This window comes from Mycteria americana, chromosome 9 (assembly GCF_035582795.1).
Source record: "Mycteria americana isolate JAX WOST 10 ecotype Jacksonville Zoo and Gardens chromosome 9, USCA_MyAme_1.0, whole genome shotgun sequence".
NCBI lineage: Eukaryota > Metazoa > Chordata > Aves > Ciconiiformes > Ciconiidae > Mycteria > Mycteria americana.
Genome location: NC_134373.1, coordinates 19,073,270 through 19,095,627, shown reverse-complemented (window position 1 = coordinate 19,095,627; position 22,358 = coordinate 19,073,270). Strand labels below are relative to the sequence as shown.

The following is a 22,358-nucleotide window of genomic DNA, read 5'->3' as shown; positions in this document are numbered from 1 at the left end:
GGGAGAGACAACTTTGCTGGATGCTCCCGTTGCCAAAGTAAGATTGAGCATCACGTTAATGCGTTGCCGTGGATAGCCGGGCAGGGGGTGGCCGTGTTGATTTGTAAAGAGCGATTTAAAATAGGCTCATCGGTAATGTAGCCCCTACTTAGGGTCTCTTAAATATTCCTGCCAAGTGCCTTCCCGAACCTTTTCCCCTCGCCGTGCATTCGTGTTTCCTCAGTGGCGGTTGTTTTCCTCCCCCAGTTGTTTTAGTGTTGATATTACCGGTATGCTCATGCCTTCGAGTTACACACGCTGTTTGAAGCACGGCTTGATATTTGCCTACCGAGAAGTTTCTTGCCCTGCATTTGTGCGGTTTGATCAATAAGGCTGTGGGAAGGTGCCTGGGGGGGGACCGGTGCCTATTCTGGGCGGACTGGGGGGCTGGAAGCGGCCACACAGCCTCCCCGCAGACACTTGCAGCGCAGCTCCCTCTTGGGCTGCTGCATGCAGCCCGGCTCTCCCAGGAGCGCTTGTTTGCACTGGCTTGTGGCCTGCCTGGAGCCCGGGTGAACTCGCGGGTTATGTTTATTAGAGAGCCCCCGTGTAAAGCCCGGCTTTGCGCTGGCGAGCAGAAGCTGGCGACCCTGCCCGTCCCGAGTCACCCGGGCGAGTCCTCCGTGGGGGCCGAGCCGTCCCGCGGGAAACAGGACAGCGAGGCGAGGGGAAGGGGAGAAAGTTGAGGTGGTTTTTTTCTTTCTGCTGCGTGTTGCTCTGCTCGATCAGAAGTTAAAGGCAGTGAACATTTTTCTTAGCTGTATGCCTCCAAGCTGCTGGCCTGCCAAGTTAGTCAGCTGAATCCAATTACTGCAAGCAGCATTTCATTTGGCTCGATGGAAGCACTCACTTATAACTTCACCTAAAATTTCAATAATACCTATATTGGGCCCACGCCTGAATAATTCTAAAGATTTCCCTGGGTTTAGCTCTGGCAACTCCTGCTCTGAGGTTGGCTCTGCAGGAGTGGTGCTGGGAGCAGAGCACAACCCCGGCATGCCCGGACTCCCCTCTCCGCAGAACAAACTTTTGGGGGCTATTCATGTGGCTGTGGAAATCTCGGTACTTGGCCAAGCTCTCACCAGGTAAAGCATGTCTGCAGCAAGAAGGCTATCGCTTGTGAGGCTGAGGAGCTGCTTCGGAAAGGGATGAGAAGTCAATAATTAATTAGGCACAAAATGAAAACTTACCGTGTTAATCAACAGCAGCTAACAATGACTTGGTTTGCAATATTATGATCTCTTCTCTCAGGGGCTAAGGTGCAACCCAATTTACGCTGCCTTCATACACCCCGTAAAGTGCTATTTCTAATGAACTCTCTTTAAAAAAAAAAAAAAAAAGCACTTAAAGTTGACGTACGCCCACATGAATATATTATATAGGACGCTACCGGGACAGGCCCGGGCCAAGAACCTGAACGAGCATCATGTGTAATCATGAAGCTCCTCTTCCCTAACTCCAGTTTGCCAGCATAAATTAAGGTGATTTGGAAGAGGAATGTTGCATCCCACTGGGTTTGGGTAGGGAGAGAGAAGACTTGGTGGAAAGTTGTAAGGTCTGTTGTGTTGTGAGCTATTGGAGGCGCTTCCGTTGGTTGTTCATTAAGTGGTGAGTTATTGCTATACGAGCCAAAGGTCATTTCAAAGGCTTATGGTGGCTAGATATCGTCTTTATAATGACCTGGGCTTCTTTGTGGGAGATTTTCTGGCGCTCAAGTTCTTGAAGTCCTGAGTCGACACATTACACAGCCAAATGCAAAATGCTTGTTTCGAGCCACAACTATGTGCGGTGTATTTTCAGCGCTGGGGCTTCTCTGCTTATCTTTCTCTCTGCCTTACCTGGGGGGGGGAGGGGGGGGCAGGAGGGGAGAGTCGTCCGCGTTAGCTCCACTCCCGCGGAGCGCTCCGCAGACCGTGAGTGCGGGCGGCGGGTGCGGTGGCTGTGACCGACGGGGGTGACCGCAGCTCCCCTGCAATGGCGCTCCCGTCCCCCCGTGCGCCTTCTCTCCGCGCCTCGGCCCGGGCCGGGCGCTCGGGGAGGCAGGCGCGGCTCCGCGGCTGCGGCCGGTGCGCGGGGCCCGGCGGAGCGGCTGCCGCAGGCCGCCCTGCCCGGCTCCAACCCGCAGCCGGGGCATTTTGCTCGTTTCTTTGCTGCCCGCCTCTCTCAAAGCGCTATTAATAAATGAAGAGAAGCATCTGCCCTTTGTCTGGTAAAAGATCTGACGCGGACGGAGAGACACGGTGAGGGGCTGCCGACGAGAGGTGCGTGCATTAACAAGGTCCTAAGGAAGAAAGTCCAAAACAAAGCGGTTTCCGCTGAGACTTCTCACTTTCGTTGCAGGTCCGTGCCCACGGATTATCCAAAGGAACCTGAAGATCCTACCCACACAGTTAAAGTCAAAAATCAAGAAAAAACGTAAGTGTGGTGAGTTCTCTAAATTTCCTTTTCCACCCACCTCTCGCTCCCCCGGCGCCACAGGCCCTTCGCAGGGAGCAAAGCCCAAGCCCGGGCCCGGCCGCCGGCCCGCGAAGCGGGAGCGCTGCTCGGCCGAGCCCGGTGCCGCGGACACCCGGGGCGTGCCGCGGCCCTCCACGCCGAGTGCATAAGGGCCGGCGGGAAGCCCGGCTGAAAGCAGCCCGTGGTCAGAGGGAGCCGAGCCCGGCTGGGGAGCAGCCAAGCCGTGGACCCAGCCGGGGGGAGCGGGTGGCTCCCGCGGGGGGCTCCGTAGCTGGTTTAAGAGGTCCCACGGCGGCCCCCGCTCCGTGCCGGAGCCGGCCCCCCTCGCCGTTCCTCCGTCCGCGGGGCCCCTCCGCGCTCCCCAGTGCTCTCAGGCCCCCAAGGGCCAGACCCCCCGGCTGAGGCGCAGCCCCAGCGGCGGGTGCCCGGCCGCCCGCGGCGGCCCGCCCGGGGCAGAGGTTCCCCATCGCCCGGCATCCCCGCCCGCGGCCCGGCGCGGCGGCCGGTCCGGCGGCGGCTCCAGCGCTTTCCTTATATACGGGGCTGCCCCGGGCCGGCGGCCGGGAAACGTGCCGAGCGGGGGATTCTTTTGCCGGGCTCCCTCCTACGCGCCGGCTGCTTTGCACTTCTGAAAGTGCCGGGGCTTGGGAAGTGTTTTCCTTTTCATTCCTGGCCGGAGCGTTTACTGCCACGGCGCTAGCAGTCATAAATTTTGTTACAAACCGCAATGACAGGTGCATTGATATGCACCCCGAGAGCTCCGGCTGCTTTAATAACCGCTCCGCTGGCCGCTCTCACCGCCTCTTATTTATTCGGTATCATATTAGATATTGATCCTCAGCAGAATTAAGTGTAGTGGAAGTTTTAGTAGAGAACTGCTTAATATGAAAGTGTCGGGAGGAAAGCGGCTGGCAGTGCCGGGCCGGTGTCAGCGTGGGCCGGCCGCGCTCCGCGCACACGCGCGGGGTGGACGCGTGGGCTCCCGAGTGCTCCCCAGATAGAGCCGTGGGGGGGGTCGGCAACCTCCAAAAGCGCTGGAACCGGCGGCGGGACAAAGACCCCCATTATCGTGTGCAAGGCCCGACAGTTCAGATGAGGTTAACCTTTCCGGAGAGGAGGAAGGGAAATCTGAAACACAGACATGGATACTTTGCGGTTTCCTACCCTCGGTGCCTCCGAGCCCACCTCCCACGGCTCGGCCTCACCATTTGGATGTCACTTCTTTTTTTTTTTTTTTTTTTTCTTTCTTTTCCTGGAGGCTGTTTCTGGCCAAACCACCAAGTGTTGAGCCCCTGCTTTGGTGTTACCTATAAAAACATTACCCCGGGCCTTGCACTCGTGGAAAATCGAAATGTGGAAAGCTCTCCCTCTTTCTCTCCCTCTCTCTCTTTTTAAGATCTAAAGATGAGCCACCAAACAGTTGAGCATTGTCCATGTGATTTATGGCCCATAGCCTCCTTTTTAGGTTCAAGCAGAGTTCACAAGCAGTTGGTATTTCAGAAAAGAAATAAGGCTTTTAACAGCTTAACAGCAATATTCTTTCTTAAGATTCTGCGTATTCTTTTGGGAACTATATTTTACAAGGCACATAAAAGCCTACGCTTAAGGCAGTGTTGTGCTAACAAAAGTCCTCAGTCCAGACCGCTCCCGAAAATGTAGATGATAGAAGTGGAAACCGAGCGACGGAGTCATTTTGCACAAAAATACTTTCAAGGCTCGTCAAGATTATCACAGCGCATTAAAACTCATCTGAATCGCCGTCCATTTCCATAGACATTTTTTTAACTAAAATTTTCCAGGAGAGGAAAATAGCTCTTTTCCCACTTCCATCAGCTTCGCAGATCATCCCAGGCTTTTGTTCAGGGAAGAAAAGGACGGCGGCGGTTTGTGACAGGGGATAAACCGCCGAGAGCGGCCGCGGACCGCAGCTCTCTGAGGTTATTCTGAGTTACACAGACGTGTTTCCCGGTGAATTTTAGAGAACAGATCAGCGGTACCTGGCGGTACCAATTGCTGCGGGAGAAAGAGCAGCACTGTGGTAGTATTGCTTAAGTATAGGCTGGAGAATGATAGTTATCGGACACTGTTCAAAAATTTCTAGCTACTCTTCTCTGGTATGTTCATGGGCTTAAACCCTAAAGAAATACAATGAACTCTTAAGATACGTTGAGTTACAGGCTTATGTTGACAGGTGAAGTATGTGCTAATTTATAAAATTACTAAAAATGTCGGAGAAACCCCCTATCCGGCAAGAAAAATAGGAACGGGAAGTACTAAAAAGCCGCAACAAAACTGCAGACGAGTTTCTGTCTTGCAACAAGCGCAGAGCAGTTTCGGGAGCAGCAAGGGGAAAGGTAGCAGCACCCTGCCCCAAAATATCTGCCCGAAGGGGACGGTGCCTTTTCGGTCCGAGCAGCCTGCTCGGGGGGCCGGGGGGCGGGGAGGGCAGCGCCGTCAGTTTGCAGGCTGGAAAAAGAAGAGAAACACCGAAAAGTGATCTCCAGTGTCTCAGGCTCTTTCTACTGGGGACGAATAAAAGGGACGAGAAACGTTGGGTGAGGGAGTTTAATTCATCACAGAATTAAAATAGGGGAGCTGACCTGCGACTTCTTTTATAGTGCAAAGTGAAGGAGTGAATGGCGCCGGTTACACTTTAACTCCGGAGGAATCCGGGGGAAGAAGGAGGCCGGGTTTACAAAGGGGACGGGATTTTTCTGCTCTGCCCGGCCGCAGCCCGGGCTCAATCCATCATGTCAGCCCTGCGCGGCCGTGCGCACGCGTGGCGGGCTCTCGGCCGAGACGGCCGGCGGGGTCCCTGGGGACGGCACCCAGCGCCGCCCCGCCTCGCTCACCCACAGCCCGCGCCTGCAACCGCGGGGGCCGGTCCAGCGGAATTCGTGCGGGAACGGTCCAAAGACAGAACAGCAAGAAAACATCCCCCCAGATGCCTCGGAAAGTGGCCTCTAGGAAGTCCCGCCAATGTGTCCCCGTTCCCCCCAGCACCATCGCTCTCGGGTGGCCCTTCCCCGGTGGCCCCCGGCCCTTTCCTAGCGTGCCCTGCTCTCTCCCTGGTGTGTCCCGGTTTGCCCTGGCTCCTGTCTGGTGACCCTCCTCCCTCCCTGGTGTCCCTTGCTCCCTCCCTGGCGACTCTGGTCCTTCTCTGGTGCCCCCTGGTCCTTCTCTGGTGTCTCCTGTTCCTTCCTTGATGTGCCCTGCTCCTTCTCTGGTGTCTGCTTCTTCTTCCTTGATGTCTCCCGGTCCTTCCCTGCTGTAACCCCGGTCTCTCCCTGGTGCCCCCGCTCCTTCCCCGCTGCTCCCCGCTCCCGCCCCGCTGCCGCCGAGGCTGGGGGTGCCGGGGTGCGGGGCGTGCCGGGGCCGGCCCGGCCGCTCCCGGCCGGCGCCCCCCACTGAAGGTCTCTTTTGTGTCCCCGCTGTCGCCCTCCCCAGGTGGCTGCGAGTGGCCCGGGCCGACGACGTGAGGCGCGGGGCGGCGGTCAATGTTATTTGAGCGGGGGCCGCGGGCCTCGGCGATCGCAGAGCGGAGGATGCAGAAAGCCGCCTACTACGACAACGCGGGGCTCTTCGGGGGCTACACCTACGGCAAGGCCGACGCCTACCCCTACGGCGCGGCCCACCAGCCCTACGGCCAGGCCGGCCTGGACGGCGAGTACCCCGGCTCCGCCTGCTCCGTCCAGGGCTCGGCGCCCGGCCGCGCCCCGGCCCACAAGGGCAGCGAGCTGAGCGGCAGCTGCATGCGGACGGCCGGGGGCGGCCCGGGGGGCAGCCAGCCCCCGGGCATCGGCGAGCAGCAGCCCCCAGCGCTGCCGCCCTCCTCCCCGCCCAACCCTCCCCCCAGCGCACCCCCTCCGAAAAAAGCGAAGGGGGGCCCCAACTCCTCGGGCTCGGCCACCGCCACCCTTAGCAAGCAGATATTCCCCTGGATGAAGGAGTCCCGGCAGAACTCCAAGCAGAAAAGCACCTGCGCCCCCTCAGGTAGCCCGACACCCCCGCCCCCGCCCATTGCCCGCCCGCGGAGCCGGGCTGAGCCCTTCGGGATGAGCCCCTCGGGCAGAGCCCCTGGCCCTGCGCCTTGTCCCCTACTCCTCCAGCTGCCAGCCCCCACCCCCCCGCTCGGGGGTCCCAGCCCTGCCGGGCGCTGCGGGTGGGGCAGGCTGGGGGCTCCCGCCCCGCTCGCCCTGCCAGCCCCGCGGCGGCAGGCGCGGCCCCGACGGGTCCCGGCAGCGCCTGGACGGGCGGCCGCTGGGGGCCCCTGGGGGGAGGCGGCTGCGGGGGGGTGCGTATGCCGGGCAGGGAGGGGTGGGAGGCCGCCCCCGGGCCCCCTGCGCCCCCTCCCCGAGCGCCGGCAGAGCGGGAGGGGGCGGCGGGGCTCCGGGGGACCCCCGGGGGGGCTTTCGGGGGGGACCAACGGCTCTTTGTGCCTCTTCCCGCAGGAGAGAGCTGCGAGGACAAGAGCCCCCCCGGGCCGGCCTCCAAGCGGGTGCGCACAGCCTACACCAGCGCGCAGCTGGTGGAGCTGGAGAAGGAGTTTCACTTCAACCGCTACCTGTGCCGGCCGCGCCGGGTGGAGATGGCCAACCTGCTCAACCTGACCGAGCGGCAGATCAAGATCTGGTTCCAGAACCGCCGGATGAAGTACAAAAAGGACCAGAAAGCCAAAGGCATCATGCACTCCCCCGTCGGACAGTCCCCGGACCGCAGCCCCCCGCTGAGCGGCCCAAACCACGTCGGCTACTCCAGCCAGCTCCCCGGCGTCAACAGCCTCAGCTACGACGCGCCCTCGCCCACCTCCTTCGCCAAATCCCAGCAGAGCATGTACGGGCTGGCCGCCTACACGGCGCCGCTCAGCAGCTGCCTGCCGCAGCAGAAGCGCTACGCGGGCGCGGAGTACGACCCCCACCCCATGCAGAGCGGCGGCGGCGGCTTCGCCAACCCCAGCCTGCAGGGCAGCCCCGTCTACGTGGGGGGCAACTTCGTGGACTCGATGCCGGCCTCGGGCCCCATGTTCAACCTGGGGCACCTGCAGCACCCCTCCTCCGCCAGCGTGGACTACAGCTGCGCCGCCCAGATCCCCGGCGGCCACCACCACGGACCTTGCGACCCCCACCCCACCTACACGGACCTCTCCTCCCACCACACCTCTCAGGGACGGATGCCGGAGGCCCCCAAGCTCACGCATCTGTAGCGGGGCGGCGGCCGGCGGGGCCCGCTCCCCTCTCGATTACCTCACTTTCTGACGGGACAGTGTGACTTTGCTCTCGAGTGCCAACAGTGTTAGTGGATTTGCCTCCCCTAGCAGCGCCCTTCTTTCTCCCGCAGCCCCGAGTAGGTCCCCGAGCAGGAGCCTTTCTCTTAGAGCTGTGTTAAGCATGACAGTGCAATATACTGCAAACCGAGGGACTGATAAGCTTGATGTACTTGAAGGTAAGTCTTAGAGATGCCGTAGTCTTAGCAGCGCGTCATGCTGAGGTGTTTTAGACCAGTCGTGAGCGGTGGGAACTCGCCCGCGCGTAAGCTGATTTCAGAGAAGTTAATTTATGGATTCTTCCGTAACGCAAGGATCGCATCGGACTCAATGATACGTATTTATTATTTTAAGCGAGACTTTTTTGTATCACTGATTATTTATCCTCGTCCTAATGTATTTATGTGGGTATTTGTAGAGTTTCTTCACCAGTACTTCGGGAGAGCGATTCAGGTCCGTGGCGACTTACATTTCACCTATTTAGTATATTCGGTCTGAGCTAGTTGAGAGAGTAGTCTTGAACAGTTGTAACAGTGGCTGGTGTTTGTAGTTTATGTAAGGATTAATTAAGACAGCAAGTCGTAAGTCATTAATAGAGTAAAACAAACTGTGACATCACGCGAAGAGCCGTTACACTTTAAAACAAATACCGAAAGTATTTTTAAAGTATTTATTTCCAACCGGCGGGCCCCACCCCAGCCTCGGTGGCTTGGCTGGCAGCTGGCTCGGCCGGGTGAAGCCACCTTCGCTTGGAAGCGCAGCCGCTTTGAGGAGGCGATCGGCCTCGGTGAGGTTAACATTTATTTATTGACTGGGTATCTATCGCACATATTATTATTTCGGTGGGCTATTTCTTTTCTTTTCTTTTTTTTTTTTTTTTTATTACACTCTGGCTATCTGAAATAGGAAAGAAATTAGAAGCTTAGAACGCAAAAAAATTAGAAACCCTCTGATAGTGCTAATTTCATTAGGGTCTCCATAGCAATCCGCGCAGCAGCTGCCGCCTCCTTTGTTATTTATACTGTTGTCTTTACTCGAACCATAAATCAATTTTTTAGACGTCTTTGGAAGCCCGAGCTTTTCCTCTTGTTTTTCATAAAAATAAACCTTGAAAGAAAATTGACAATCAGCTATCCGCAGCCGAAGGGGAGCCGCGGGGCGGGGTGCGGGCAGCGGCCGGGCGCTGCCGCCGCGCTCCCCCCGCCCCGGCGCGGACGGTCCCGTCCCCGCTGCCCGCGGCAGAGGGGCACCGCCGCCTCCCTCTGCCACGAACGGGACCGCTAGCACGGGGAAGAATAAAGAAAAAAAAATTAAAAAGGAGAGGAAAAAAGAAAGGAGAAAAAAAGAAAAAAAAAGGACCGATGCTCTGAACCCGCGTGTTTCCTCCTCTCTAGTTACACGGCTGTGTTGAATCCCTCGCTGGATTTACAGAGATAACTTCTTTTGTAAACGTTGTCATTAAAGTCTCTTCCCGACGGTACGTGTCGCTCCGAGAAGACTATTCTTATCTCTTTCTAAAAGTGTCGAGTTAAAGATTAATCCCAACTTCTGTATTCCCCACCAAGCCGCCTGACCAGCCACTTCCCAGTTTGACAAACGCTGCAGCTCCTACTCCATCCTCTAATGACAGGACCTGGCATTCCTATTGTGAGAAATACTTTAACTCCTCCAATTCTGGTCAACACAGACAAGTTTTCTGTCTTTCTTTTCTTCTTCTTTTCTTTCTCCTCCGTGCTTTCTTCCTCGCCTTCTGGTATTTGTGTTTGGCTGGACAGTAACGATTCACAATATTACTTAGGGTTTTATTTTCCCCTCTGTGCGATTTTAACAATGTCGTGCTACGTTGAGAAGTGTATCTTTTGTTAAATTTCACTTTTACCCAACCAAATTTGGATATATGTGTTGTAGATCTGTAAACAAAACAGAACAGAATAAACTACTTTGTTCGGAGACATATTTTAACCATTTTGAGCCCTAAAATTGTTTTCTATGGACGTTTTCACACAAAGCATTTCTTAGAAGCTCCGTCTGGGAGTAAACAAAACATACAAACAATGCAAAAAGTAAGGCTAAACACCACTCATGAACTATACTTCTATAATATTCCATAGTTATATATACATGTTTATATCTCCAAAACCTTCTGTAATCAATGTACCCACGACTGAAATTGTCCATGTAGGTTTTTTTGTGTGTTCCTTAAAACACGGCGTATTTTGCATCACCTGCTTCTATCGGTGAAACGGCAAGGCACCACCATTTCTGCAGGGCCCTCCCTAGTGTAACCCAATGTGCTTTTCCCAAGTGTTTCCCACCTTCATGCTCTCTAGGCTGTTCTTCAAACAGTGTCTGCTCTGACTTACACTATTAGTCCTTCATTAAATCTGTTAAGAACGAAAAGGCCATTTATAGACAGCCCTTCCCCAGATCTGAGGAAGAAGGGGGTTTCGGAGGAACCCTGGCCATAAATACGGTGTTACTGAGGCACACTGCCCTGAATTATTTTCATATTGCAGAGAGATGGGGTTTGCAGACTTGGTTTCCAGTGGGGGAGGAGGAGGAGCATGTGCGAGAGGGAATCTTCTTGTAAATAAATTCACTTTCTTCTCTGTGACTCTGGCAGAGGCGTCTCGTTTGTAACGCGATAGAAGTCCGTGATGATAACCTAATTATTAGAAGTAATGTTACTTTAGCGAGATCGCTGGCATTTTTACAATGTTTGTACAAGCATCAGCAATCTAGAGGAGAGAGGCACTTTGGCACAAGCCAGACTTTTTCTTGGACCATCATTTAAAACCCATAAATTACCAACAACCCCCTTTCACACTCAGTAGGAACTCAGCTCCTTTGCAACAGCATCTGATGTGCTGAACTCTGGTCACCCATTTAAACTACAACTCTTCAGCCAAGGCCAGGCCTGGGGCTGATCCCAGCCTTGCCTTTCTTTGCAAATAGGAGCCATGGCACCCCTTCCCCTCCTTACCTGCTCCCTACATCTGTTCCAGACCCATAACAGGGTCACTGAGCTAGGGCCTCTAAATGCCAGCAGCACTGCAGCAGTGTTTTGGATGGGGAGCTGCCAACAGCACCAGCTGAGAGGCATCAGGAGTGCATCAAGCTTCAGCGAAGCCATGCAGGTTCTCCAGATCAGTGGGTTTTGGGTCTCCACTTGTTGGTCTGGCCCTTGCAGTAACCTACCATTTAATGGGGCCTCAGCAGTTTCCCCACTGCAAAAAGGAGATGAGGCTTTGTGTTAGCTCTGTGCAGTCAGTGCAAGGCTGAGCTGCCCCTTTGCACCCTGTTTCTTTTGAGGGGGGTCCCATCCATGTCCCTCTGTCTAGGGCCTGGTGAGCAGCACCTGGGCAGGGGGACCTAGGCAGGCACAGCCAGGGGCTCCCAGGGATGCCACTGTCTTGCAGGTGCCACTTGTGTGGGGCTGGGAAAACAAAGCCAAATGCTTCCTGCTCCATTAGCAAGTGCTCCCTGGGCAGAGCACAGCAGGCTCACCAGCCCTGGTCCCTGGGCAGGCTGGGGAGCTGCCTGGGTCACCCAGGGCTGCAGGCAACCTTGTCCATGGGTGAAGAGGAGGCAGCTGGCTGCACACCCAGGAGGCAAGGACAGGCAGCAGGGAGGCTGGCTAAGGAAGAGGGAGCCCACCAGCACCAACTAGAAGCCCCTTGACTTTCTTGGGGACCAGCTGGGTCGTTGGAGCTCCATGGCAAGAAGTCTGAAGGGAGGATCCGCCACTGGGGTCTCTGCACCCCTCCAGCCCCATGGTAAGCCCTATGAAACAGCCTGCAGGGAGGTCCAGGCACAGAATGGACTACTCGGCTAGGGAAAAAAGAGGGTAAAGGGGATGGGGCTGCTGGGCTAACACTGGGAGGGTGCCTCGCTGACAGCTGTCAGCCGGGGAGGGAAGGAGCTGCAGGTCGCGACGCCATCCTTCTACGTGCCAGCCTGCCGTGTGTGCCCAGTGGCTGCACACAATGGCAGCCCGGCGAAGGCGCAGCGTGCTGTGCGGCGGAGAGGCCCAGGCGTCCGGCACCACCACCGCAGACCTGCCTGGGAACAAAAGCTGGAGCCAGACGGGCAGCACAAAGGGGCTGGTGCTGCCAGGGCAATTAGGGCCGCGGTGGTTGGCTGGGCACCACGTGATATATTGATAAACCGGCCACCTCTGCTTCTAAAAGGCGCGAGGTGGGCTGGACCAGAGCTCTGTTGGCCGCAGCCACTTTCCAGGGACTGAGTGGCAGGTTAATCCCTGAACGGGCAATGTCTTTCCATTCCCATGTGAGCAGCGGCAGTGGGTATGCCGTGGTCCTCGCTGGGAGTGGGGCTGGCGGGGGGAGGGAGGGGGCTGGCTCTATTAAGGGTCATCAATCACATGATGAGCACTTTTCACTCGACAGCAGTTCCTCCTACTTCTGCTAGGGCCTGAGCCAGCTGGGACTCCACCAGAAACCCTGGCCAGCAGAGGCAAAGCCCAGTCCCGGAGCCCGAGAGCCACGGAGTAACGTGGCAGGACGGGACCAAGCCCCTTTGGTCACAAAGACTGAGATGCAAAAGGGGACACAGCGAGGTGTCTGTGCCTGCACATCCCCAGGCCTCTGCAAATGCTGCTCGGGAGCAGAAGTAGGCCTTTGTCTCCACCTTCAGAGCCCAGGGTCCTGGAGCTCCCTGAACTGCACTGGGATGAACCCCAGCAAGGCTCAGCGGCAATGACCATAAGCACAAAGCTGAACAAAATTAGCATGGGATATGTACAAGGGAAGACGGAGGTCTTCTGAGCAAAAATACTCCTGAATGTACAATTTGAACACTTGGGTTCATTTTCTCTTTATTTGCTGATGTGCAGTTTTTCTTGCAACAGCAGAAGTTTTGGGAGAGGGTAGACAACCCCATGCTGAGTGAGGTGCGTAGCCTCCATCTTTCCTCCAAGGAACCTGGGCCACCTTTTAGGATTTGGGGGAGCAAGAAGGGCTAGGCAAGGCAGAAACCTTGGCTGCAAACCCTTTGACATCTCTGTTTTGCACACAGCAGTATGGTTTACCTTGGTACCTCTGGGTTATCAATATGCATGATTTTTCCTTCCTACCAAATTTACAGGCACAGAACAGGAAACAGGGCATTACATGGCACAGGGGCCCGTGTGGAATCACCCTGCTGGGGAAATCCTTACAGAAGGAGGGAGAGACTTTCCTCTTCTCTGTGTTCATGCAGAGGATCTTTGTAGTTAATCCCACGTACTGGGAGAGCAGAGGTCCCTGTCCCAGGCCTGGTGAAATTGCCCCGGGGTCAGCCAGGAAAGGGGAGCTTGTGGCAGGGAAATCTTGATGGCAGAGGGAAACACACCTTCCTCAGGAAGAGCATGAAGTGCCTTGCCTGCCTGGGAGGGCTGTGCTTGTGCTGGAGCTGATCCTGGCTCCCCTGGAGCGGCAGGACGATTCCCCTTCTTTGCCCTGGGGTGTCTGTACATCCCTGGTTTTATTCACACTTTACAAAATAAACTCCCCAGAGCTTCTCCTTTTGAATGCCTCCTCTGATAGCCTTCCTCCCAGGGGCCTTTGATGGTTCGCCTGTGTTAACAGGGCCACTGCTTAAATCCCCAGTGTTTGCTTACTTTGCTTCGGGATGCCCACCCACACCCTGGCTGTCTCCACACCATGGATGTACATCCCCATGTACTGCTGAGAAGCAGCTCTCCCCGGCTGGCAGTGTCATGGCAGCAGAGGGGCAAGGACAAGGTCATGCTTGAACCAGGCTTTCCACATCATTTTCCTGAGGGCTGGGGAGGGATCTGTTGACTCTCCTGTGTGTTAGCTATTGTGACAAGCACAGAGGGTGGAGGCTTGCTCCAGAGAGGAAAGGCAACGTGCTGCAACCTCATAGTCCCTGTGACTCAGGACTGCCATTGCCTTCAACACACGTGCTGCTCAAGCGGCCTCCCCAGGGCACTGCTGGTAAGTGTCTGCACCCAACACGGCTTAGGGCTTCTTGGCTGGGCTTGTTCCTACATAATGTCTTAATATCACAGTGGCTGTCTCAGGCTTTGCAGTGGCCCACGTTTCCAGAAGCACGGTGGCACAGGGTTTGGTTTGGTCCATTGTCCTCACAGAGGTTTCTGCTCCAGCAGCTCCCCTGGCTCATGCCATCGCTGCACTGCTTGCACAGACGTCCCTAAACCTCCCAGCCATTCTCAAATTGCCTTTGACAACATCATGTTCCTCCCACTCTTCTTTTTAACCCACTTTTCTTCTTCCTCCTTTGACTTCCAGGGACTCTTTCCCATTAGACCTCTTGCAAAAAAATGGCTGTGGTCGCTCAACTTCGTATCACTGGGACTTAGCTATTTAAGTCTGAACACTGTGAAATTCAGGAGCGTAGAAAATTGCATCCCCCTCAAAAGCCAGAGCAGCAACAAGAGACACTTTGCCTGTGTTTAGCCACTGATTTCTGCTTTCCTCATCCTTGAACAGTCCTGCAAAAACAAACAGGTAACAAATGAGAAACTCGGTAACAGAATCCATCTGGGTGAATGGAAAGATCGTATGTTGATGTGAACACGGACAGCTCTTCTAGCGCTTAAAACACAGCTTTAGGTGTAATTAAACCAGTTGTGTTCTGCAAACAGAAGACTCAAGTAAAGCACCAGCCCTCCTTTGGAGCCAATGCTGTTTGCTTCACTGCGGGCAGGAGTTTTTACAGCAGGGGAGACTGAAGAGCACAGATGCTCTCCTGTGTGGACAGCCTTTCTCTGCTAAAGAGAACGCCTGGTGTTTCCAGGCTTCTGTTTTGTCAGAAGATGACCTTTCCCAAACTGGTCCGATTGCCATGGGTGTGCTGAGCAAGTTTGTATCATCTAGAATTTAACCCCTCCCTCAAAATGTAGGTTTCCTGACAAGGGGTATTTGATTTAAACTGTTCTTCTAATTTATACCTGCATCCTCTGCGAATGGAAATGTAGGTGATACCCCATTGTTAGTGCAGCAGGGTAGCACAGCCCGGAACAGTGAACAAGTCTGTGTCTGGAGAACACCTAACTTCAGGTCTCTGGGCCTACAGCGACAGCTCTGTCTGTAGACTCTGAGTCCCAAGCACGTTAAAGCAGTACTCTGTATAGCCAGCCTGCACTCTGTCATAGTTGCTTTATAACAGACGGGCTGGATGAGCTGGGGAGAAAGCGGGGCTGATAGACGGCCATGTCACTGGTCAGAGCCCATATGCAGGGAAGTGCTCCCGTGTCCTTGCGGGCTTGTGTCTGCCTGTCCCAGGGATGCGTCCGCTCAGGGCCTCTGCAGGAAAGAAAACCAGGCCTGCTCTGGACCATCAGCTGGGCGTAATGGTGGGGCAGGTGGGGCTGAGCTGCAGAGCACAAGTCTCCATGGGAAAGAGTTGAGGCTGAGTCAGTGAAATGGTCTGATTGTGCCTTCCCATGCTGTCCCTTCCCTGCCACCAGCCCAGCCCTCTGAAATCTGCAAAAGACCCAGTGGAATTTTTCCTTCTCTGGGGGTCCTGGTTGCCCTTGGGTGTTTGGCACCATGTGTGGTCCTCGCAAAATTTGTGGCCTCATCCTGACCACAGTGAGCAGCACTTTGGCCAACAGCTTGCAGAGCTCTTTGGGCTGTTGAGTGGAAGGCACTGGATGATGGATAAAGGCATTACAATTTCATGTTTTTATTTAGAAATAAAATAATTTTTTTATAAGGTACCACCCTTGCATTTCCCAACTGAGTCCACATCCACCTCCTAAGACTTAGAAGGCTGCATGTCTAATTCAAAGCGGCATGATGTAGCCCCTCTTTGTGTTCCTTGTCTGTCCAGTCCCACGTCACCAAAGCCCAAGTGTGCTCTGCCCAGCACACCCTTTTGCTGTTCTGAACTGCATTGACACATGGTTATCAGCTGATGAGTGGGATGAAACCCGTCATTACCCAAATCAAGCGTGTGTGTAGCTCAGAGAGGACGGTCAAGTGCCACTTGGAGCCATTTAGGGAACGACGATCACTTTTGGAGTCCAGGCTTCACATCCTCCAGGCTTGTTCCTATTCCCTGCCATTCCGGGGGAATGAAAACCAAGAGAGTTGAAGGGTTTGGCTGGGCAGTGCAACTTGCTGCACTCTCTGCCAGCTGCAGATGCTCAGTAAACAATGCCGAATTGCCAAGGGAAAAATGAAAGCCCATTAACGGGGTGAGCCCGGGGATTCACTTTTGAGAGGCTGCAGAGCACTTATCTGATGGAGCGAGGCCATTAACTGCCGCGAGGTGCAGCAAGCCCCCCCCGCCCCGGGTGCGGACAGCCTAGGGGTGCCTGCGCAGCCCGCCGCGCCCCCGGCTGCTCCCCCGGGCTGCGTGGGCTCCCGTGGGAGCCTCCGGGGGCCTGGCCGGCAGCGGGGCAAGGGGAGGGGGCAGAGCTGCCCTCGGACGGGAGCTCGGGTAGCGGGAAAGCGCCGGCTCATCCGCCCTCCAAACTCCCGGCAAGCGGCTCCGAAGTGCGCGGCGGCTCCGGCCAGTCCAGAGCGAGCGGCCCTGCCCCAGGGGGGGTCCCAGGAGGGCTCGGGCGGGCTGCCCACCCGCCGCCCCACGCCGGCCCCGGGCAGCCGGGTGTGGGCAGGGGAGCCGGCGGCGCCCGGGACCCCCGGTGCGGGCTCCCCCCGCCGGGCTCCCATTGGCCGCGGGGCGGGACGTGCCGCCCCGCTCCCGGCCCTATATTAGGGCAATATTGCCCCGGCGGGGTGCGGGGAGCGGCGCTGCCCCGCGGGCCATGGAGCTGGGGTACTTTCCCCTCGCCTTCCCGCCCGGGCTGTGCCGCGGGACCCCGCAGCCCCCCTACCCCCGCCGGGGGGACGGCGCCTTCCTGGCGCTGGGCACCGCGGCCAGCGCCGCGCCCCCCCTGCCGCCTGCCTGCGCGGGGGCGGCGGGGTACGCGGCCGCCCCCCCCGCGGCGCCGGGCCCCGGCTACCGGCCGACCGGCGGAGCCGGGCCGCCGGGCTTCGCCACGTCCATCTTCCCCGGGAGCGGCCGCCCGCCGCCGCCTCCGCCGCCGGAGCCCGGTCGCCCCTGCCTCTGCTCCGGCGCGGGCGGCGGGGGGCTGCGGCGCCTCTCGCCCTGCCGCGGGACCGCGCCCGGCTGCCCGGCCCCCGCGGCGGCCCCGGCGGCGCCCCGCACCTTCGAGTGGATGCGAGCGAAGCGGAGCCCGCCCGGGAGAAGTGAGTGGGGCGGCGGGGCGCGGGCGGGGGCTGCTCCCATCCCGGCTCCCCTCTGCCCCCCTCCTGCCCCGGCCCCGGCCCCGGCCCCGGCCCCCGCCCCATTCCCTTCCCCTGCCCCGCTGAAGCGCGGTGTTTTTCGGCGTTGCAGGCGGCGCGGCGCCGTGCGGGGGGGAACCTCCCGCCTGCCCCGCACGCACCAGCTTCAGCACCCGGCAGCTCACGGAGCTGGAGAAGGAGTTTCACTTCAGCCGGTACCTGTCGCGGGCCCGCCGCCTGGAGGTGGCCCGCTCGCTGCGCCTCCGCGACGCCCAGGTGAAGGTCTGGTTCCAGAACCGCCGCATGAAGCAGAAGAAGCGGGAGCGGGAGGCGCTGGCCGCCCCCGCCGCCGCGCCCACGGGTGCCCCGGGCGGCCCCGCATGAGGCCCCGCCGCCCCCCACGGAGGGGTCTGCCGGGGACGTCGGGGCAGGGCTGGAAGCTGCGGCCGGCGGGGCACCCGAGGTGTCCTTTCGCGCGGGACCGCCGCGACGCAGCTCCGCTGTTTTTTCTATTGCGACTTCTTTGCAGTTTTATTTATGAGAATTCAGGGAAAGGTGCCAGCCCGAAACGCTGCTGCTCAATGTCGGGCCGGGCCGAGGCAGCGGGCCGGCGCAGCTGGGAGCTAACGGGGACTGCCGCTCCCCCCGGGCAGAGCAGCGAGCAGCTCCGCCAGCTGCCCTGGGTCCGCGGGGCGGTGGGTGCACGGGGGGCTGCCCCAAGCTCCCGACCCCTTCTTCGTTTTGCATTTAAAAAGAGAGATCCGCAGGCTCAGGCAAAGTTCATGCAGAAGAGGGGAAGAAACCCCGAGGACGCAGAGCAGGGGAGAGCAGGGTCACCGCTACCGGTAGGAGTCCAAGATCCCCTTTTGAAAAAAGTGCCCTTGTCTTCTGCCCTACCCTTCGCAACACTGCTGCAAAAAAAGAGGCTGTTTATGCTTGTATTCGTTCCTCATTCGTGCCCATTCCTTTTCCTGATGTGGCTGATTTAGTCCAAAATCTGTTCAGTAACTGTGAGGGAAGGTTTTAAAAGAAATAAAAACTTAGGAGGAGCACCTCTTCCCATTCAAACTGCAGAGGTGCTGGGATTTTCCTTGCAGAGGCTCTGGGCTGCCCGGGACCGGCCAGCAGCCGCTCTGCTGGCTCCCAGTACCTCTCGCACGTGCCTGGGCAAGGACAAGACAATATAAAGCCTCTTGGAGCATCTAGGGCCAGACTCTGAGATCATCCAGCTCTCCCAGGCTCGATTGTATCTTATGGTTAAAGAAATGGACAATATTAAATCAGTTTGCAACAAATCTTACCACATGCAAAACCTCAAGACCTGTTGAAGTGCAGAAAGATGCTTGGGTTTGACCACAAACCCCTGCCAGCAAAAGACCAAGAGGATGCCTGGGTCTTTTACTTGGGGTACTTGTTCAAAAAGAGTGACAACGACTGATTACCCCATACGAGTGCAAAATTCACCAGTGATCCTCACTTCTCCCGATTTCATCTTTCCCAGAGATAAAATAACAGTATCGAAGTGGACAAAGGAGCCGAGTTTAGACTCTTCCCGCCTGTGACTGGGAAAGCATAACAGCAATGCGGAGAGGAATGGCATCTGGATTTACAGGAAGGTGATTTTATTTATTTGTGGGACAAAACGATTTTGGACAACTCTCTCTTTGCTCCAGATTTCTGCTGGGTGTTGGACTTTGGGGTGAAGAAAAAATTGTAGCACCAGAGGAGATGGATCTCAGGGGACCTGTAAGCACTGGGTCCCTGTCTGGAAGCCAGTCCCAGACACCGACAGCTGTTGGCCTTTGTTGGATGCTTGCTGGGCAAAAGAAACACTGAGAGAAGATGAAGATGGATGTCTCAAGTCAGAAAGTCCGCAATGTAGAGGGTACTTAGTCTCCGTTACGCCGTCCATTCCCCAAGGTGCCCCTCTGCTTACAGGCTTTCCTATGAAGACTTCTCTTCTGCCGAGGGACTGGGAAGCCACCGCCGATGGCAGCTTCAGCAGAGGCTGGTGGGAGCCCTGGGAAACAGCGTACTCCCAAAGGCCGGGCAGGCACGCTGGGGTGATGCTGTGGCAGCAGGCCCACGGCTGAGTGGGGGCAGGAGGCCTCCTCAGCAAGGAGACGGGTGGCCCCGCAGTGAGCATCTGAGGGAGGGCACCTCCCAAGACAGACGTGTTTGGTTACACATCATACCCCGACTGTACCTGGAAACTACAATAAAGCTAGAGGCTCGCGGCTGTGCATGCACGCAGGGATGTTTTTGTCCTGTATATGGCGTTACGGTTCACGTCCCACTGGCTGATTCACTTCATGGGTTATCGCTGAAAAATTCTCAGGACTGAAGTACTCGTGTGAAACTAGTTGCAAACAAAATATGTGGTTTGCAGTTCTTTATTAAAGTAATGACACCGAACAAGCATTTATACTGCAGGCTGATCATTCATTAAAAAATAGAAAATAATATTTCTGCCACCTGTTTTTGAGAAGATGCTATTTAAAGCAGAATAAAGCAAAATCTGGTAAAATTAATGAAAATTCAAGTAAATCAAATTTGTTTTGCAAGTTGAATATTAAAGGCAAGTCAACTACTAACCAACCCTTTCCAGCTGCTTTTAAGGTACATTTTTACCAAGTCTCCTGTTAGTACTCCTTGTTTTTTTAAACAACAAATAAGCATAGACATGTAGCCGGAATAACCCATCTTTCTAAGAGCATATGGTTCACATGCGAACTTTAGAAAACAGCTGTGTTTTCAATTGCCTCCAAATTTGTCACGTCTATGGGGTTGCTGGTTTGTCAGCCTTTTATTTTCCTAATGATTTTGACATTTGTGCTAGGCACTTCAGGCCAGAGGAACGTTTTCCGCACTGCTGGCATGCTTCTGCACTACCAACATGGAAAGAAAGATTCTCATTGATTTCAGTGGTGCTGGATCAGGCCATTACAGCACACTAAGTCTTTTATAATGAATGTTTTCATGCCATATATTTTCCTGAATAAATAAATACATGTGCTGGCCTTGTAGCAGTGCACAGTTCTGTATCCATCAAAATGACATAGCCTGAATATATAGAGATTTACTTGCAAATTAAGATGAAACCTTACAACTCTTTTATAGCAGTCTGAATCAATTTGCTGGTATGAACACAACTATTTTCTGTTTTAAGAACTGGTACTTAGTATTAAGTGTAATTTCTGCTCACATGACAGGGCCACATGACAGGATCTTTCTTCTTCACAAACAGTTTTAACTGTATGAGAATTAGATATTGCTCCTTTGCACCGTTCTGTCAGCAAGATACCCAGAGGAAGGAGCTAATGCAAGTCATGTGCCAATTCCTGAATAATTAAATAAAAATGCCTGTGATATACATGGGTGCACACATGAGACAAATAAATGATAGATAAAGTCTGAGATTCACTATTCAACATTAATCCCAAGAGTTGTGTTTCACACATATTCAGTGTGACGCTGAGCAGTTGGAAACAGGCTTTACGTTAGGCAGACAGAGGTAAGAGCACAAGCTGCAGTTCTCACCGCAATCGGAACAAAATATTCCAGACTTGCCTCAGTAGACACCCACCACCATATAATTGATCACAAATTATGAAAATACTATTTCCTGGCCTTATTTTCCCTCAAACATCATTAGAAACCACAGAAAGATCATTCTATTTCAGTCATATATTAATTTTTGCCTACTGACTATTGCTCAAAGGGCCACAGACTAAAACGGGATATGAATAAAATAACTTTTTTTATGTGTTCCCATTTTGCCTGAAACAGAACAAAAATATTGATTTGGAAGGCTTCCAAGGAGAAAAAAGTTGTAAAATTACTGTTCCTAAGTGGTGTATGTGAATGTAGAGATTTCATATCCTTTGGATAGGTAAGTGATAACAGAAAATCACACCTTTTTGAAAACCAAGCTTAGGCAAGAACCCAGGCTTGCTTGGGTATCTGGCTTCCCATGCAGAATTGAATGAGTATGTTATCGCTTGTAAATACAGCACAGGGAACGCTTTGCCGAGGGTCAAACCAACGACTCTGGTTTATGGTATGAGCTGCATATACAGGTTTATTTTGAGCATGAAAGAACAAAGCAGTAAGCCAGAAAACAAAAATATGCAACCCAATCACCACATTTTAATCTCCTTTTAAAAGTGTGCCATTTCCTCTATTTATTGGTAAAACCTGGAACGGTGGCTTACGCATAAAACGGTACAGATTATTAGTAGAGGAGAACAGACTATTACCTCTTTTAAGAAAAAACTTTGCAGGCAAAATTACAAAATGGAAAGACCTCCTTGTAGTTCCAAGCACTTGTCTCTAACAGCTAATAAATCATACTTATGATTTGTCCTGCACCGCTCTGTTAGCCTAAATTCCAAGGAAATCCCGAGAATACTTGCAAATCCCTGATGACCAAGGAGAAAGAGGTATGGAGCGAAACCCCAAATAAGACATGGTTGTTACCAGTTTATCATTAAGAGGTGACTGAAGTTTAGGGGAAATGCATTCTTTTCTATTGGCGATATATGGCTACATATAGCTATATGTATATGTGACTCACTCAATCTCAACCATCGTTTTTTATGACTTTTCCTAATGTCAGTGAACTAGAGGAGTCTTTGGTCAGGAAAAGGCACCCTGTTGAAAGAAAGAAAGGTGAACCAAATGACAAATCATTCTGCTCCCTATCGTAACAATGTCTGTTATTCACCCTCCTCCCCAACCATATCTCTAAAATGCTCCCCAAATAATTCTGGGCAACATATAGGAAAATATACTTCCCAGAGCCAGTGTCTTATTGTATTTTCGTTTTATCCAGAAATAATTTGCTGTTCTTGAGCACCAGCCAAGTGAACAAAGTAACCCTCAGCTGTGCAACATGTGAATCTTTCTTGGCTTAAACTTATGCCTGCATGGAGTGCTAAAATCTCAGGTAGAGATACAGTCCTGAGAACTATTTGTAAGCAGGACAAGGCTTCCTTTATACTGAAAAAAATTAGATCACTGGCCCACAAAATAGCTTTTCATAAACGATTTTGTTTTTCTTGTGTTTTTGTTTCCTCTAAAGGCAACAGCCCCTGGTGATTAGCAGATTGAAAACCAGCAGTTTAAGTAAACAAACAAATACATGAACAAATACAGTCAGTTCCTTCTCTACCAGCCTATCAGACTTCCCACCACCTGGAAAATAGATGTTTTTACTGCACTTCATCAGAAAGCATAGTGTTACAAATAATAAACCACAAGAAATTTCAGTTTATTCTGGAAACCGAGGCATTTTTAACCAGGATGGCATATCATGCCTTATGAAAATGTTTAACAGGTCTAACTCAAGCAGTCTG

The 22,358-nt window shown here is 54.3% G+C and overlaps 2 protein-coding genes across 2 annotated transcripts; both read left to right on the top strand.

Moving 5' to 3' along the window:
- The first annotated feature begins 5,993 nt into the window (after window positions 1-5,993).
- HOXD3 (homeobox D3) lies at window positions 5,994-7,868 on the top strand. Its single transcript, XM_075511787.1, has 2 exons — window positions 5,994-6,489; window positions 6,948-7,868. The coding sequence occupies exons 1-2, from the start codon at window positions 5,994-5,996 to the stop codon at window positions 7,697-7,699; spliced, it is 1,248 nt and encodes a 415-aa protein (XP_075367902.1). The 3' UTR covers window positions 7,700-7,868.
- Window positions 7,869-16,520: 8,652 nt separating this feature from the next.
- Window positions 16,521-17,385, top strand: HOXD1 (homeobox D1). Its single transcript, XM_075512529.1, has 2 exons — window positions 16,521-16,965; window positions 17,114-17,385. The coding sequence occupies exons 1-2, from the start codon at window positions 16,521-16,523 to the stop codon at window positions 17,383-17,385; spliced, it is 717 nt and encodes a 238-aa protein (XP_075368644.1).
- Window positions 17,386-22,358: the final 4,973 nt, after the last annotated feature.